This window comes from Chrysochloris asiatica, unplaced genomic scaffold (assembly GCF_000296735.1).
Source record: "Chrysochloris asiatica unplaced genomic scaffold, ChrAsi1.0 scaffold00219, whole genome shotgun sequence".
NCBI lineage: Eukaryota > Metazoa > Chordata > Mammalia > Afrosoricida > Chrysochloridae > Chrysochloris > Chrysochloris asiatica.
In genome coordinates, this window is record NW_006408737.1 from 1,348,340 (window position 1) to 1,363,253 (window position 14,914).

Sequence of the window (14,914 nt, forward strand, 5' to 3'; positions counted from 1 at the left end):
AGATCTGGTTTTGTCCATATTAGGCCTGAAACTCACTCCTCTCTCCTTCCCTCTCCAACACCCCACCCCCCCAAAGCCCCAAGTGATTAAATCAAGTATGTGGGATTTGGGTTAGAATCATTGTGTCCAATCTGCAGGAATGCCGAGCTAGTGCCAGCCCCCTTGGCTGGGACCCAGCCCAGGCCCTGTCTCTGAGCACGCCAGGACAAACACACTCTTCCCTGGGGGCAGCAGGCCTGCTGCAGAGGCACAGCTCTGCTGCATCTACACTCCTGCAGAGGCAACCTTTCTGGGAGCCCTCCTCTCCAGACCCTGGCGACCACAGCCATGTTGGCCTCTGCCTGGCCCACCTGACATGTGCGCAGCTCCAAATTTCCTTAGCCCCACACACTGGGCATTCTCTATCCAAATATCTGAGAATTTAGACTACTCTTTTAGGTGATCCAAGAGAATCAGACTGGATATTAAAGGAACTGGGAGCAGTCCTGGTTCTGTTTCTTATTGGTTGTGTGATCTTGGGCAAGTCATTCTACCTTCCTGTCTGTTTCCTAATCCATAGAAGGGAGAGAGCAGTATCTCATGGGCTATGTAAAGATGAAACATGTTGAAACAAAACAGTGGCCGTCAAGTCAATTATGATTCATGGTGACCCCGCATGTGTCTGAATAGAACTGCAGTCCACAGGGATTTCTTCTGAGGTACCTCTGGGTGGATTTGAACCACCAACCTTTCTTTTAGAAACTGAGTGCTTAACTGTTTGCATTAAAATATAAGTTTATTCTCTTTGCTCTTTCCTTCTTAGTTGAGCGTACACTACCTCCCCAACTTGGTGTTAAGTGCAGTCGTTCTGGTTCCAACTCATAGTGACCCGGTTTCGGAGGAGCGGCCGGTGGATTTGAACCACCAGCCTTGCAGCTCAAAGTGACCCTGCGGTCTGGTGCATTATCTTGCAACACCAGGACTCCCCAGCTAGACTATTTGAATTCCTTGAAGATAGGATACATGTCTAGCTCATCTTTATGTGTCTGCAGCATGTTGCCTAACACTTAGTGGGCATATGGTTAATGTTTCTGAATGAACACAGGAAGGAAAGGCCTGAAATCCTGCCTAGGATTCCCCTCATCTGACCCTAATCTGGTATCTCGGGAACTCTTCTTCCGTTGAGGTCTGTTGTGGTTACGGTGTGCTGTTAAGTTGATTCCGATTCCTATGAACCCTAAAGGACACAGCTGAACTGCCCATTACAGTGTCTAAGGCTGTCATTTTTATGAAAGCAGACTGCCGGTCTATTTCATTTTTATGAACGCAAACTGCCCAGTACAGTTTCATTTTTATGAAAGCAGACTGCCATGTCATTATTCTATAGAGCGACTGGTGGGTTCGAACTGCTGACCTTTTAGTTAGTAGCCAAGCACTTAACCACTACTCTACCAGGGGCTCCAAAAGGCCCAGGAACTCCACAACATTGTTGAGAGTCCAAGCCAACAATATTCCTGGCAAGCTCCAAGGGAGAGTGCAGCAGGGGCAGGCACCAGGTCCTGCCCTCTCAGACTCTGCCTCCACCTCATCTTTCCAAGGACTGTTGGGAAAAGACATGGTTTCTCTCTTTATAAAATGGCTTCTGTCTTCAAAACCCAATCCTTTTCTCTTCAGTTCAGGATCACTCTCCCAGGATCCCATGAAAAGTCCTTCTCTGCTCTGCCTCTAGTCTTAGCAGACTACAGACAAGACACCTCCCCCACAGTAGGCTGGCCAGGGACAGTAGTGAGGAAGATTGTCCTCTAGGCCAATCTGATGTGCACAAACATACTGCTGGGGTGATATGGCCCTGTAGAGTCCTTGAATAGCAAGAAAAATGAAAAGAAAAAAAAAACAAAGAAAGAAAATGACAGAACAGTAAAAGGAAATTCATTTCCTCTTATTTCAGATAAGCCTATACTGGGGCCCAACCTGAGGGGCCATTCTGAGCCCCTGTCCCAGGAGGACACCATCTGTGAATATGTGTATGTATGGGCGGGGGGAGTGAGGGCCTCAGACAAGGGAACAGAATGTAGGTTTTCATATAAGCTGAAGTCACAGAAGGGCACACAAACATATAACCACCTTGTCCCAACCAACCCTTGGCCACCAGCCCCAAGGACTAAATGCCCTACTCACCAGTAAGCGCCTGCAGTAGCCAAAGCGTCTGCTGCCATCCTCCCCAGTCAGCATGAAAGAAAAAGTCTCACTAGAACAAGGAAGGATCTGGTTTCAGGGAGGGTATCAGGGTGCTCAGAGCAAGTCCCGGGGCACAGACTGTCACCCCAGGGAGAGGGGTGAAGGGCCATGTTGCTGTAGAAGAGAAGGTGTGCACTGGGGTGAGGGGTGGGGCTGCTGCTGGTGATCCACTCAGTAGGCTATTGCCGGGGAAATGAAGAAGCTATGCCCTCTTCCAGACCTCACCTGCTATACTCTGACACAGGAAGCCAGTCCTTGGCATCAGGAAAGCAAAACTGGGGAATGGCCTTGAGTCTTTCCTCTGCCTCTCGCATCTGCTTGGTGGGTCGGTCCAACTGCAGAGAAGAGAATATGGGGAGCAAATAGACAAGAGATGACATGGACCATACCCTGAGAGTTCTAGATGCCACCAACTGGTACACCTCTCAGAAACCAGTGTCCCCACTCGTAATTCTTGTAGCGAGGTCTGTGTACGGGTTGAATCATCATTCATTCAATAAATAGAGAACGGCTGAGTGCTTTCTAAGTGATGCCTGGCACTGGGCTCTGTGCTGTGACTAATGCTGTAAAACTAAGTGGATGTGGTCCGTGCCGCAAACAACACTGCAGAGGGTGTGGCACCGGGGATCACAGGGTGATGTGACAAAGGGTGAGGGCGGCAGTGTTTCAGGGTGTCAAGAGAGACCTTCCTAAGGAGCACTGTTTGAGCAGAGACTGAGGAATGAGAAACAGTCAGTGGTCCCACGAAGAGTTGGAGACAGACCATTTCCTGCTGAGACAGTAGCAGACAAAAGGCTTGGGTATTAAAGGAAAAGAAGGGAGGCCAGGCTGGTGAGCAGAGGAAGGGTGGTAAGAAATCAGATGGGGGGCAATGGGCAGTGAATGCTTATAGGTACAGGGGTTTCATCTGGGGATAACAAGAATGTTCTGAAGTTGACTGGGGGTAATGGCTGTACAGCTCTGTGACTATACTAGAAAAGACTCAATGAATGGTACACTTTCAATGGGCAAACTGTATGGTGTCAAAACTGCATCTCAATAAAGCTGTTATTAAAGAGCGAGAGGTATGGTGGGAAAAGGAGCTGGGGCCCTTCTTGGGACCCTTATTGGGTTTATTCTGCGCACACCCTCATCCTCTGTAAAAACACTGGCCCAAACCCACAACATCTCTCCCTTCTTGGCTATAAGGAACCAGATCTCTCTTCATCCTCAGATAGGCCAGGCAGGCAGAAGGTGGTAGAGGAGTGGGCTGGAGGATGGGGGAGAGAAGGTCTCACCTTGGGAAACTGGTAAGAGACTTCAGGGAGGTAGGTGTTTCGGGATGGTTTCTTCTTGAGGGATACCACCACAAAGTACTCAAAGAGTTCCCGTTCCTGCCATTCGAGCAGCTCCAGCTCCAGCGTCCGGTAGCTGGGCGCACGCTTCAGCATGGACTGGATATGGACGAGGCGCTGTGTGTGAGCTGGGGGTAGGTGACACATCAGGAGACAAGCAGACTTGCTCCTCACTACTCTCACCTTGGAGCCCTCTCAGTCCAGGACTCAGAACTCCCTCTCTGTGCACTTGCTGGAATTACATGAGCCTAGTCTGACATCCTCCCCCAGGTCTGTCTAGGGGAGAAGTGGAAAGTGCAAGGTGTCTTTTGTTGTTGTTGTTAACTGCCATACAGTGAGTCAGTTCTGACCCATAGCGACCCTGTATAGGTTTTCCTAGGAGCAACTGGTGAGCTTGAACTGCCAACCTTGTGGTTCAAACCAACTTTGCAGTACAGCGCATTAACCTGCAGCACCACACCTGGCACAAATCCTGTACTAACACAAGAAGCTAGTGGCCTGGTCCTACTGGGGCCTCTGAAGGCTGAGGTGGAGCCAATATGAGGACCTAGGGCAGGCACACCCAGGGATATATCACTGGCGCCCACTCCACTCCCTGCCCCTGCTCCCATACCAACAGGACCAGAAGGAATTGAACATCTATGAAGGTTCCATGCTTGGAACCCTATCAGAGTCCTTAGGTTGGGCCCTTGTCCCTGTTCCCAGTTCCAAGGCCTACTTGTCACTGCTGTAGGAGGGACCCAGGGAAAAGCGAAGGAGGGGGTAAGCGTCCATGTGCTTCAACCATCTAGGGAGGCCCGAGAAAGAGAGCATACAGAGGTTTGTGCTGAGGCCCTGGAATGCGAGGGTCTCAGAGTCTTTTCAAGGCAGTGGTAGCCTTCCTCTCTGATGGCTGAGGAGATAGGAGGACTCAGGGTCTCCGAAGGACCAATTTCCTCAGACTACGAAACATTTCATACAAACAGAAGAGGTACCTGTAATCTTTAGAACCCATCTCTGACCCAGAGTCACAAGATTTACCAGTCAAATCTTGCACCCAATTCCCATGGGCAATAGACTGGGAGAGTATGAGCAGGGTCACATGCCTTAAGTCAAGGCAAAGGGAGACATTTGGATTTAACTTGGCAGAGATGAGCTCAAATTACAGTAAGAATGGGCCTCCTGTAGCTCCCTAACCCACTGGCCTGTTGTTCTACAAACCAGGCCAGTTTGGGACACTGGAGCCACATGTGCAAAGGAGACAAGGCTGGTTTCTTGTGGCCAGGGCTGAGAAAGTGTGCTCTCGGAGAGCAGTGCTCACCTTTGAACCTGTCGTCAGAGTCGCTCTCGCTCTCACTATTCTCATCTGGAAAAGTAATAGCAGGAGTGCATGCTTGTTGAGCCACTGGCCCACAGCAGATTCTTTCTGTGCCCCCACCCCACCCTTCTCAACTCTTCTCACAAGGGAAGAACCAGTACCTAGTCTGCATTCCTATGGGCCCATGGCCGGCGCCCTTCCACAGGCAGACTGTGGGTGCTAATTTATGTACCCCTATCAGACCCTGCTGTGAGGGAAGCTGGAAGTCCAAGTTTAGGGACTGAACCAGCAGAGAGAGGCCTACCGGCTTGGTACACAAGGGTCCTGCCTCCCAGAGGCCAGAATTTGAAATGGGAAACAGACCACAGAACTCAGTATGTCTGACCTTTCTTTTTGCCAGAAGTAGATTCCCACACCCACCTCCCTTTCAGGGCCTCAGAGCTCAAAGTCTGAACTAACCCATCCCAGGGCACATGTCCCACTCAGGCCCTCCCTTCTATGTGGCCCCTTCCTGAAGCCAGTCTGGGCCTCTCCCTGTCCCTAATGCCCAGGGGCCCCAGACACCTTAACCAGATCAGGGATCAAGGCCTACCTCTCAGTGATGTGGTCTCAATGTTGGACATAGACAGCTTTTTTAACCTCTTCTTTCCCCTCTTGGCACTGTAGATGGAGTTAATTCTTTGGACAAGCTGGGTGAGAAAAGCAGGGAGGATGAGATGACCCCAGCACCAGCTGCTTCCAAGAAGCCTCCTTCCCCTTGCTGCAGCTAGCTTTCTGCCCTCCACCCACTGGGCTCAGTCCTGGTCTCCCTGCAGGACTGATCCTAAGTGGACACTCACCAGCCATGCCTGGTAGTTCTCCATCTACTAGTCCCCTAAGAAGTCTCCTGCCTCAAGACAAGACACCCAGGTTAGCTCCCCAGAGAAAAGAACTGTGATCAAACTAGACAGGATGGGGACTCCTGGGCCCCCAAGAGTCATTGAACCAACAGAGACAAAGAGCTTCTTCCAAAGTCTAAACAGGAACAAGGATTCCAGCCTTTCCCCTCTGGGCTATAACCTGGGGCCTTGACAGGAAGAAGCTTAATTCCCAATATACCCACAAGCATTGTTTGCAGGCTAAAAATACTTCTTGGTTAAATCCTGCTGCTTGGGGCTAGGGATTTGGGTCTGGCTGCTTCTGTGTGCAAGTCAATGTTGAAAAAATCTCAATTCTGCAAGTTACAGAAAGGAAAACTCATGTATGCACCCTGGAGCCTTAATAGCCTAGAGACCCCACAACTCACACTGACTTGTTACTGGATTTCACTAATTGGGAGCCTCCCAAGAACTGGTTCCCATCCAGCCAGCCAATGGGGAGAGCTCCTAGGGACAGAAGGTAGCCTTTTCTGCCTCCAACATCTGAGTCCAAAGTATCAGCTGATAAGAAGAGATGAAAAACAAGAGTCCAGTGAGTAGACCTAAAGTTTATTCAAAGAGAACTGAGGAAGCAGAGCTTGATTAGGGAGGAAAGGGAGGAGAGACAAGAGCTGGCGGCCTGCCTGCCCACCTGCCCAGCCCCAGCTCCATCTGGGGAAGCTACCTTGGGAATGCGGCGGGCCCTGCGGCTGGACAGTAGCTCACTGGTGGTGCTGAGACTGTCCTCGTTGAGGCTGGAGGGGGAAGATGGCAGGCTCAGCTGCGTTAGCAGCAGCATGTCATCATGGCTGTGCCTCTTGGGTAATCGTGGCAACCGGTGACTCTTCCTTTCTGACCAGTTCCCACTGCGCAGGGACTGGCTGTTGGGTTTCGAGGAGGACTAAGATGGGGAGAGGACAGGTTACAGGGGTTCACCACAGATACCTTGGTCAGTACCCACCATCTGGCAGCACTATAGGCCCGGATCCCTGACTCCTTTTAACCCTGCTCCAAGAGTGTCCATCCACTCTGACTTTCTCTTTAAGACCTTAGCAGTTAACCAGCAGTTTGGGGCTAGATTAGAAACCCAGGAAGTTTAGGCTGGAAACAAACAAACCAAAAAGAAAGCAGAGGCTAAGCAAACTGCTCTCATCTGAGCGGGAGGAAAAGGCACAGTGAGCATTCTGGGAGCTCCTCTGGAACTTTGGGACAAAAACCCTTAGAACTGCACTCAGTACTGAACTTAGAAGAAGGAACTAGTCTGACCCATCTCAGCCCCATGGTCTAGCCCTAAACAACTTCTGCTAGCAGAGGGCTGTACTCTGCAAGCAGCTTGCTCTGCTAGGAGCTCCTGGCAGTGTGACCCTGCACTTCTTCCAGGGAGAACACTAAGGCTCTGAACACTGAGAGTCAAAGCCCAGGGAAGGCAGGACTCAGACTAAACTAGCTTCCTCATGCACAAGGCCCTGGGCTGCACCTGTCCCTAGCCCTGATCTGCTGTCTTCTTCTTTCCATCTAGAGTGACACCCTTCAGCACAGGGTGCCTTGTTCCGAATGACTCCTGCTCACTGCTAGAAGACAGTCAGCCCCCACCCCCAACCCAAACTCTGCACATTTCGCCCACAGGTGCCCAGATCCGGAGTTGCCTCTCATCACCGTTCCTCCCCAGCCCTCAATTTCCTCTCCCACCCAGTTAGTCAGGCAAATACACATTCAATGGAAGCCTGTTTGAACAGAGCACATTATAAAGGTAAATATTTTATAAAACAATCACGTCATTCCACAGCCAGAAGAAATACTTTTATGGTTTGAGCCACTGTTATACAACATCAGGTTCCTCCATTTACACAAAGAATTAGAGTTGCCTGGGTAAAGTCTAAGGACCTCAAGACCAAAAAAAAAGGTCAGAGAAATCATCCATCCTGTCCTCCTGTCCACCCTGTATAAGGGCACAGTGAGCTTAAGTTTAAGAGCCTCCTTTGACTTTTCACCTGGCTTCTCATTCTGCCTCTGAGTCTACTTCATAAAGGTTCGTTCTTACTCCCTCCAATTGGAGTGGCTCCAGGTCTGGTAGACAACAATCTGCCTCTGCAAATCTGGTCCTTGGGTCTATACCAGGTCCCCAAATGCCAGTCCTGAGATCCCTTTTGCCAGAGCTGGGGGATATCAAGACTCCAAACAGGACCAACCAAAGCTCTATCTATCTCCTTTTTTCCACAGAAGGGCAGGTGAGAGAACAATAAGACAGGAGACTACAGGGACTCCTGGCTTACTTTTGCAGCTCAGAACTAAGGTAATGAGGGGAATAGGTATGACAGGATGCTTCTAAGAGGATGACTCAGTTGTCCACAAGATTTCAACATGACAGAAGTCCCTAAGTACAGAGCTCTCTCCTGAGGCCCCCTCTGCCAGGCACTCATGATGGAAGAAGTCTGGTAGGAGCTGAGCCTGAGCCTTGTGAGAGAGGAGGCCCTCCAGTGGCCCTCGTGCTGACTCTACAGGCCCAGCTGCGGGAGCCATTACCTGAGTGGATGGATTGTTGTACTTCCTGTCCTGAGGACTCCACATCCTGTGCAAAGAGTCCAAGGAGTTCTCAGATAGTTGCTGGGATTTTCGTCCTGCTCTTCTGGTCTTTAAGTCCACATCCTCATATGGGTTCTCCTTGGGCAGATCTCCTGCAGAGGAGGAAAAGTTAGAGGAGGGAGAGAATGGGAGAAGGAAACATACATGCGCGTGTACACACACACACACACACACACACATAAATAAGCAGAATTCCTGTGACCCACAGAGGATGGCTTCTGCCTGGCATGCAATTGCCTGTTTGCAGTGGGGAGGCTACGAACAGATTCTGGCCTCAAGTTCAGAAGCTGAACTCACACACCCCCCGCCCCCCAGCTCTGCTCAGCCTTTTCTGGCCTCTGCTTTATAAATTCAAGGATTGCACAAGACCGATTCAGCTACCCCTGCCTGTGCCCAGCCAGAAGACAAAGCCAACACCAGGAATCTTTCCTTGGCTCTGGTCCCTCTGCTGCTAAAGCCACAGAGATAAATAGTTCAAGGTAAGAGAGACTGTCAGAGGTTACACAGCTGTCTCTTTTCCAGACCACTCACAGTGAACCAACTTTTGGGGAAGGGCATGGGGGTACTCTTCAAGAAAGCTAAGGAACTCTTGGGATCAGGGCTTTATTACCAGACCTCCCTCTCACCTGTTACATTGCTCAACACGTTTTTGGAGAATTTTGCTTGGTTTGCTGAGATCACTCCAGCACCTACACCAATGATTAAGTGGGAGTTCTCAGTAATTATTTATTCAATTGTTTCTTCTTATTTAGGGTCTGCCGATTTCCTCTACTACTGATCTTAGCAAAAAAGGATCTACTATCACTCCCCTTTTGTAATAAACTCTCCTTCTGTGACACAGGGTATGCGAGAAAGCCTTGGAAGGTATCTGGACTGAAGAGAGTGAGAAGGTTCTTGCTTCTTTAAGACTGGTTTCCAGAATCCCTGGCAATGGGTACCATACCACACTATTTGGGACTAAAAACTTAAAGACCAGTGATGAGAAAAAGGCTTTGCTGGAGGTAAGCATACATGGAAAGAGCAGAACTCACTCCAGTGTTTCAATGTGCTTCTGCAGCAGGGCTAAGCCTGGGTGACCACTGAGCCTGCCTGGCCTACAGAGTGTCCTGGATGTGCTTGCCACCCCCGAGTTCAGATCCCACAGCTCAGGATCTATAGGACTAGAGGCCAGGGCTGCTGAAAGAACAAGCTTCCTGAGATAGAACATACATGCCTACAGAGTTCTCGATTCCCAAAGCTGACATTCTACAAATTGTAGCATCTACTTTTTGCTCTTGTTAGTTGCCTTCTAAATGAATCCAATTCATGGTGACATCACATATACAGAGTAGAACTGCTCCATAGAGTTGGGCTTTTTAAAAAATGTTTTATTGTGAATTATGTGATAGTTTACATGAAAGAACATTAGCTTTACATTCATCCTATCATATATAGTTACACTGCCATGGTTACAATCCCCTCTATGCAACATCAACCAACCAAAGGGTATACCCTGCAAGCCTGTACCACCCCCCCGTTCGTCAGTACATAGCCCCTCTCCCTCTTTGGGTCTAAAGCCCCCAGCCGCTCCATCTCTCCATGTCATCATCTCTGCCTCCATCTCTGGCATCACTGTTTCTCTGGGTAGGGTCCCACTCTCCACTCTTCTCCCTTGATGGTCCCAGGGACCCCCGCTCCTAGACTTCAAAGTTAATCACTCCCCTCTTTTTGCTAAAAAATGTTTACCTTTACATTTCCAACACTCACAATCAGTCCTGATAACTATTCACTATTGTATCACAAGAGACCTATCCGCATTTCATTTCATCAGCCCCGCCCAGACAGATTGGATACTACTCAGTGGAGATTCTGCTTTCCTCTGCACCCTCTGGATCTAGGCTCCCTCTTGAAAGTTTGTAAGCCAGTCACTTCTTGCCTTTGTAGCCCTCCCATTTTGGGTAGCCAATGTCCAAGTTGCCCATCCCTGTGTACTCTGTGTATGGAGGGGGTGGGAATGATCCTCGATGTAAAGATTTGTTCCCTCTTTTGAGTTACTGCATCCATAGGTATAGGTCAAGTTCATCAAATTGTATCAGATTACTCTTTTTGTCCTCTTCTTTCTTCTTGTAGTTGAGCTCTGATCATCCAGTCACTGAAGCCAGGTCAAGTGGGTATTATCTGTAAGTGTGGGTGTTCTTGTGCATATGTCCTCACTTCTTATCAGCTGGACACTTCACTCTCCACTCTAGTCCTCTGTGGCTATGTCACTGACTCTGGGCCCAGGAGTCCCCAGGTCTTGCCATACCAACCAGGTCTTCACCTGGGTTCACAGGAGTCTATTGAACATTGTAGGGCTTAGCTTGCAGTTTCACTGCTGTTTTTCCCTCACTTCCCCTTATCGATGATGAACATGGTCACAAATCAGAGCATGTATTCCCATTGAGTCTTAGTCTAGGAAGGGGGTTTGCCCTGAGGGAACCCGACCACTTGTCTTGATGTCTCCTGGGCGAGCAACTTGCTTGTTCTTGTAGTAATCAGTCAGACTGCCTATATTGTTTTGTATTTTTCCTGTCGGTCTTTCTTTCAAGAAGTATCTTGAATAGTATTCTGACCTTCTAGCCACTCCAGGCTGGTTTGCTTGTTCTTTCAAGTGGAAATTTTCCATCTCAGAAGATTCTGGATGCAGTTCAGGATCCATAGAGTTTTCAAACTTGTGACTTCAGAAGCAGATTTCCGGGCCTGTCTTCTGAAGCACTTCTGAGTGGGTTTAAGCCACCAACCTTTTGGCTGGTAGTCAAGCACTTAAGCGGGTGCACCAATTGGGAACTGGATCCATCTATTAATTCTAAACCAACCAAACCCACTGTTGTCAAGTTGATTCTGACTCATAGTGGCCCTATAGGACTGAATAGAACTGCCCCATTGGGTTTTCTAAGGCCATAATCTTCACAGAAACAGACTACATCCAGCCGCTGGTGGGTTCAAACTACTGACCTTTCAGTTAGCAGCCTAACACTTACCCACTACGCCACCAGAGTGCCTACCTACTTACTATCCACGAGTGTAGGTAATGCCCCTAGGGTAAGGGGTTGGGGGGATTCAGTCACAGTTAATTAGACTGAAAGGGGAGCAATAAAAATCCCTGCAAATTCATGAGTCAAAGATGGGTCGAGAAAGGATTTGAGACTAGATTAAGTATGATTCCCAAACACCAGGCAGAGTGCCTAGCAACCCGAGAGATCTTTTCCTGTAACACACTCATGCTATTAAAATGACTTGTCTCCATTCCAGAACCCTGACTAAGCAGAGCTGGCCCCAGCAGCTGGCTTGGAGAATCCAAATATCTAACCTGGCATCTCTTGCATGTTTGTCTCCAGCCTACCCCACTGTGAGGTACTTTGGAAGGAACCAGGAGGGATTCTGCACTTCTTGGTTCCTTCCCAATATATATTCTACAAGGGGTGGGCTGGGGCAGGATTAAGGATGTGAGAATGCCAGGATACAGTTTTCCTAAACCCTTGATATAGGACCAGAGCATCACTACCCAGATAACAGCAGGAAGAACATTTATTACAAGTCCATTGAATTCAAACTCCCTTGGGCTAGATGACCAACCAGAGTCCATATCATCATCCTCCAGCCTACGGGAAGACTATGCCTCCATTCCTTTAGATTGGGGCTTTCCAGCTAAATAGTGGTTGACTGTTCTGTGCATTTGTAGAATGTAGCAGCAACCCTGGCCTTTATCCACCAGATAGTAACAGCAACCAAAAATGTCTGTAGACACTGCCAAACGGCTTCCTGGGGATGGGGGGTAATGGGGGGCCAGAGTGCCTCTCTCTCTCATTGAGAACCACTGCTTCATATACGTGTTTCCCTCTCTTCCTTTCCCCCCAAATCAGAGCTTTTAACATTGCAACAAAGTCCAGAGACCCAAGAAACAGATACAGGAAATTGAGACCCAAGGAAGTAATAGATGTATAATATCAATGCACATCAGTGACAGTGTGAGGGAAAACAGTTGGGAATATAAGATTTTCAAGACTAGAACTGGCTTTGGAAACCAGATTTCAGGAAAACCTCAAATAACCACTCCTTCTACCCAGCCCTTATACCAGCCTCTCTGTTCTCCAGCAATGTTTGGCACGCAACCCAACGCTTGCCTCCTCGGCTCAGCTTGGTCCCTCCGCAGTCTACCCCCAGCTCCCTGGCACTTTCCTGATACTCTTTTGGAGCCTTCTCACAGAGACAGTCTCAGTCATTTCTCTGGGAAGGAATAAGGGATGGGGATGTACAGAAAACTCCACTAAACTGAACCTGTTAATACAAATATACAGCAAAGCAATGGCTCAGAATGGAGAGAGGAAGAAGGCTGCGAAATAGTGTTCAGAAGGGCCAGGAGGGAGTAGAGCTCCAAGAAGACTGGGAGACTAGTACCTAGAAGAGAACCATAGTGAACACTGAGCAGAGCAGGAAGTCAAGTAGACCACACGACTTTCACTTACATTCCTGACCAGCTTTCTCAAGCGAGGTCCACACTGCCTTTGGGGAGAGACAAAGAGGTAGGCCCTCTTCCCTATAGGCCTGGCCCTGACCAGTCCCATCTCATCAAAGTCCAGCTGGGGAAGCCAGAGGTTGTAATCTTTCCCAGCTTTGCTGATGAGATAAGGGACAAGGGCATCGCCAAGAATTTCTGCTTTGCTCTCTTCTAAAGGGAACTGTCAGAGTCTAAACTTATCACAGTGATCCTCTGGAAGGAAGAGTCCAGCCCTGCCCAGCCCCAGCCCACTTATCTCCCAGGCTCCTTATGATCATTAGCTAAATGCGGAAGAAACACTTAGGGATGGGGTATGCATGTGCCCAGGCACTGAGGAGTTTTCCTGAGTGCTAAGCCTCATCCACAGTTAGGGCTCTGGGGTTGAGGCTTCCCTCTTAATCTTCTCCCTTTCCAATCAGTTCTTCCTCTTGAGTCTCAGCTTCTTCTCCCCCCTTACACATCAGGGAAAACATTAGGATATAGGTCCAACTCCTCCCAGCAATGGGTAGCACATCAGTTCTAGGTTGTTGCCCCCCACTCCAAGCCTTACCACCATTTCCCAACAGCACCAGCACTTCCTTCTCCATCCTTGTAGATGCCCTCTGCTCCTTATTGGTTTTCCCAGCCACAGCAATGAAAGAAAGCGGCAAGAGAGAGTGGATAAGGAGCAGAGGTCCACAAGGCTTTGCAGTACAAGTTGACTGGCCTTGCTCCGTGCCTACATCCCGCTAAAGTTCCTGGAAGCTCTCCCTGAGCCCCAGTGAGCTGATGGGAGTGGGAATCTCTGCAGGAATGCAGCACAGACTCCTTGGTCAGGCGCTGAGGCCATTCCACATAACTCCCTAACAAGCTCTTTCCTTGGGTGCATTTTTAAGTGTCAGGCTCAGAATGGAAATAATTATAAGGCTTTGTGGAAAAACAGCATCTTCCAGGGGCAAATGTCAATGTGGACAAGTGAGAATGAACAGCTCCAGGAAGTAGCAAGATAGCAACTCTCATTTTGAACTCTTCTATTACAAATTAGGAGGATAAACCTCAGCCTATTGTGGAGTGTCCTACCCCAGTTCCCCAGGCATCATGTCTAGTGTGGGAGGAGGGCCAGCACATTTGCTAAGGCCCCTCATTCATGCCTCCTCTTCAGAGAGAAGACATGTTAGTCTCTGGGCCAACTGGTGCTCCAGCTCTAACTGACAAGGAACTCCAGTCAGCTGGTACCCAACGTGGAGATTTAACACAGGTGCTCCCTGCCTCCTCCACAGCCCCGTTAACACACTCCTCAAATAAAGCTCCATTCCATCACTGTGGCAATGAGGCAGCACAAGGGCTGGATAATCTAAATGGCACAAGAAACAACCCTAACTTTACAGAGTGTAGGGTTAGAAGGGCTCCTGGGAAGTCAGAGCCAGTGGTCAATCTGAGATAGAAGTGATTCTGACATCAGAGTCTAGTACCCTTCTTGGGTCTGTCTTTTGGGAAGGAGAAAGGTCAGACCAGAATCTAACTGAAAAAGATATTCTCCCTTGTGTTTCCCTCTAGCCTCCCTGGGCTGGTCAGGTCCTACATATTCAGACTAGGATGCTGTGGGGGATATGATGGAGGGAAAGCAGGTACGGACACTTCACACTCTCTACACAATCCTCTAAAGGTCCAGAACTTAGGTGAGCAGTTAAGGACGATGCCACACTCCAATTTCAGCCCTACACCCAACCTCTATGCAGTAAGATGGTTTGCTTTCATATTGTCTTTCTTTCCATAGTCTCGCAGAGTCCACCAAATGACTGGGTAGAACTATGCAGATAAGGCGCTTGTGGCCCACCAAAGGAATTGGACAGCTTGATAATAATGCAAATAATGTATATGGCAAACTTGGACTTCGGCTACCAAAACTGGGGGGTTATAAAGGCACGAAGTGGCTGGATGACAAGTTGCATGAAAGTGCTTAGTGTCAGAATGCAAGGAGTAAAACAGAAACCCAATTGAATAATTTCCCTCCTATCCAGACAGGTCTGTTAATGAAGGGAGTAACACTTTATAATACACCACACACACAGTAGACAGGGATGGGCAACTT

The 14,914-nt window shown here is 48.9% G+C and overlaps 1 protein-coding gene across 3 annotated transcripts in view; it reads right to left on the bottom strand.

Annotated features, from left to right (window-relative positions):
- Positions 1 to 14,914, bottom strand: part of ST5 (suppression of tumorigenicity 5) — a 154,768-nt gene that overhangs the window by 16,192 nt on the left and 123,662 nt on the right. For all 3 annotated transcript variants that reach the window (XM_006872982.1, XM_006872984.1, XM_006872983.1), the window contains 7 exons: positions 8,268 to 8,419; positions 6,430 to 6,645; positions 5,441 to 5,537; positions 4,852 to 4,896; positions 3,495 to 3,679; positions 2,443 to 2,552; positions 2,158 to 2,227 (listed from right to left, as the gene is read on the bottom strand). In XM_006872982.1, the coding sequence (XP_006873044.1) occupies positions 2,158 to 2,227; positions 2,443 to 2,552; positions 3,495 to 3,679; positions 4,852 to 4,896; positions 5,441 to 5,537; positions 6,430 to 6,645; positions 8,268 to 8,419 (875 nt within the window). The remainder of the gene's footprint in view (positions 1 to 2,157; positions 2,228 to 2,442; positions 2,553 to 3,494; positions 3,680 to 4,851; positions 4,897 to 5,440; positions 5,538 to 6,429; positions 6,646 to 8,267; positions 8,420 to 14,914) is intronic.